The following is a 3,848-nucleotide window of genomic DNA, read 5'->3' on the forward strand; positions in this document are numbered from 1 at the left end:
ATCAAATCTGTTGTTTGTATGCATCCATGGCCCACTGTCATAGCTAAGATTCCTATTATATGATTGATAGACGAATATTGACCCTTTTATATAAAGAAAACCAGACAATAAATGGATAAAACTTGAAATCTGTCATTCAAACCATCTGATGCTTGTGATCCTTTTCTCACAAGATTTGTGAATTGCCAACCAGGGTGGCAATGGCCAGGCCACTGAAGTTTTCATGCCAAACCAATACCTTCAATAAGCTATAAGTTTAAGCTATAAGTTTGTATTTATATATTTATTAACCTGCCAAAAGGTTTACGGTAATAATATGCTTTTTGAATGTATAGATTCATTAACCAAAGTAATTGGTATTTAAGTCTCTCTTTAATTAAGCAAGAATTTATTAATCAAGAGGCTGCTTTTCGTGATTTATACATCAGTATAGTTTTTTTCCAAATCTTGGAAACTATCTTTCTTCTACTGAAGTGTACTAAATATAAATTGGTTCCTGTAAATTAAAATCTTGGCATGCACACTACTCCCAATTATGCAGTAGCTACTAGGGGTGCTCGAAAACCCGACCAACCCGATCAACCCAATCCAACGCGAAATAACTCAACCCAAAGCAACCCGATGTCTAATCGAGTTGTAAAATTTTCAAACCGTAGGTATTGGGTTGATATTGAGTTACTATTAGTTGAACCCATCCCAACCCGATGAACCCGATATTCTTTTATTTCTTGAATTTTTATTCAAATGCCTTCAACCCGATCAACCCATCCCAACCCATGAGCACCCCTAGTACAGTATGCCGCGTATTTGGCGTGGAGGAGGTAGGGGAAGAGGTAGGGGCGATTCTACAGGTACTCCGTCCCCATCTACTGCTACACTTAGCCGACCTACACCTACTCCATCTACTGCTACACCTAGCCGACCTATTACTAGCCAACCTACACCTACTCCAGGATCTAGTAGTGCTTCTGTACAAGCAGAAATGTCCGTGGCATCAATGCTCCAGAACATCTTCCARCCGAGAGAACGAGGATTGGTGTTACATCCAATGAGTAAGTGTTATATTAACTAATTGATCAAATTAATTATTTTTGGTTATCAATACTAATTCAACTCATTACACAGGTTTAACAACATCCATGCGACCCGTCATTTGACTCAGATTGTTCGATCAATGATTGAGGGCCATGGTGCAGGTGGTCGGAAATCCCTAAGGAGGTGAAGACACGGATGTGGGAGCGTTTCCAGGTTTGTAGTATTCTTTTAACTTGTTATATTTTTGCTAGTTTTATTTTGAAGTCAACAAGCAACTAATCTTGTATGTATAGGGGTACTATTGTTGGGATTCAGCACTGGACGCCAAGATGCTGCAGATATGGGAGACTCGGGGTGCCAAAAACTACAATGATGGCATGAATTCTGCTAGGAGAAGGGCAGGAGAAATGGCCAGAAGTCAATCGATGCCCTATGTAGAAAACGACCCTAATAGGGATATGACTATGTTAAAGGGCTTCCACCCTAAGTGGCTCGATCCTCGTATCTGGTGCGAGATGATTAATCGTTGGAACACGCCCCATTGGAAGGGTGTAGTTTCCAAGGCGGCGCATGATAATCGAATGACTATGGTGGAAGGTGATATAGCCAAACACACCGGCAGATCGATCACATTCGTAGGTCCTTAATATCGATTACTTTAGTATCTTGATTTTTAATATGATACAATTAACACATGTTTTTATTACTTGCTACTATGTAGACGAAAACAAAAAATGGCGTGCCACCGTCCGCTAGGGAACTCTTCGATCATACGCATAAGAAGAGGTCGAGTACAGAGTCATCTTCGGGTTGCGGGTCACGAGGGGAGTACGTGACTTCGAGGTGTAGCCAGGTTGCGGTAAGTTTACAATACCTATATATAACTTCAAACTCTATATTGGGTTGTCGTATGTTGGAGAAACGTTTGGATTATTTAAGTTAAAATGTTAGTGTATGTGTGTGTGATATATATTTCTATCTAGTTTGGGTTGTCATTTGTTGGGCAAATGTTAGGATTGTTTAAGTTAGAATGTTAATATATATATATATATATATATATATATATAGGAGCGTTCAAATAAAAACTTGCCCCATTTGTGTAAACCGTGTAAGCCAATCTCATCAATCCATTTTCTTGATCAATGGCAAATATTAGTTTACTTTATTTTAGGAAATTAAAAAAATATATATATTAAAAATTTATTTTATTTCAACAGTAAGGGGAAAAATGATAAACAAAATTTAACATTTGGTAACATCCTTCTTGATATTAATGACACTATTTTCATTTTTTAAAGCAATATATTATTTTTAACTTTAAATCACATCCATCAATAAAACATATCAAAAAAAAAAAATATATAACACAACATATTCAATTATATGTAGTGAATCGTTTTAAATTTTGAATTACATTATATGAACGAAATTGGTTTCAAAATTTAATCAACAAACTAATCCACGAATACTGATCATATTTCGTAATTTTCATTATATTGGTAGATGGATCCGTTACACTTAGATAACGAAAAATTTTTCATCGATTACTGACTTCATAAAAGTTTATAATACAACATGAAATTGTTTCATTGAAGCAACCATTTCACTTATCAGGCTAAATACTGCCATGAACCAGTTTCACTTTCATGAAAACTATTTAATGTACAATAATTTTCTTATTTCACCACCGATTTGATGGAATCATTCATTTAGTCCTTGCAATCTTGAAGATTCTGGAGCAGGTTACAATCTTCAAGATTATGTAGCAAATTAAAATAATTTCCCCGTTTCATCATGTACTTCGTTCATGACGAGCGAAATACAAAATGGCTCAACTACACTATCAATGCAACGGGTTCACCATGAAAATATTTCGGTTCACATAATTTATTTGCAACAAGACTCGCTTTCACGTTCATGAAGCCTGTCGTTTTCCTTTTCATAATTTATTTTCAAAATGCACCGGTTTCATTTTCCTTTTCATCAACAAAATGGATCAACTACACCATCAATGCAACGGTTTCACCATAAAATTGTTTTGGTTCACCTAATTTATTTGCAACATGAACCGATTTCACGTTCATGAAACCTGTTTCATTTTCCTTTTCATAAGTTTTTTTCAAAATGCACCGGTTTCATTTTGCTTCTCATAGAAAAAAGGATTAACTACACCATCAATGCAACGGGTTCACCATAAAAATGTTTCGGTTCACCTAATTTCTTTGCAACATGAACTGGTTTCACGTTCATGAAATCTGTTTAATTTTGTGGATTTTTTTTGTTCATCTATGTTTTGATGATTTCATTTTATAATTCAATTGTTTCATCAAGACACGTTTCCTAATTATAACTAATGACAATATATGAAATCCAAATTTTTAATATTTTAATATAATTAAATATTTAAATGTTACATTTATACAATTTTCTTTATTACGTTTTCTTAATTAAGATTTATTAATAACTTCCATATTTAGTAGAAAATATTGTAAATGACCGAAATACCCTTATTGATTAAATTTAATTAGAAAAAAAAGGAATTTTTCTATTGGTCGAAATTGGTTTACACGGTTTCTTAGAAATGCACGGTTTTCATTTGAACGTGCCCCTATATATATATATATATATAGAGAGAGAGAGAGAGAGAGAGAGAGAGAGAGAGTTTGGGTTGCCATTTGTTGGGCAAACGTTAAGATTGTTTTAGTGGAAAACGTTCCATTTACAGTTGTTATGCTGTCGAAATTGACTGGTAATATTTTTTAAACCACAGGGTGCCTATTCAAACAATCTCACAAAAAGTACGATGAGGATCC

General features: G+C 34.6%; 1 protein-coding gene across 1 annotated transcript; it reads left to right on the top strand.

The window, feature by feature from the left end:
- Window positions 1-796: 796 nt before the first annotated feature.
- On the top strand, window positions 797-2,586 carry LOC112502542. Its single transcript, XM_025106493.1, has 5 exons — window positions 797-984; window positions 1,197-1,248; window positions 1,329-1,670; window positions 1,757-1,894; window positions 2,539-2,586. Exons 1-5 carry the CDS (start codon window positions 797-799, stop codon window positions 2,584-2,586), a joined length of 768 nt encoding a protein of 255 aa, XP_024962261.1.
- Window positions 2,587-3,848: the final 1,262 nt, after the last annotated feature.

This window comes from Cynara cardunculus, unplaced genomic scaffold (assembly GCF_001531365.2).
Source record: "Cynara cardunculus var. scolymus isolate 2C unplaced genomic scaffold, CcrdV1 Un_Scaffold_1563, whole genome shotgun sequence".
Lineage (NCBI taxonomy): Eukaryota > Viridiplantae > Streptophyta > Magnoliopsida > Asterales > Asteraceae > Cynara > Cynara cardunculus.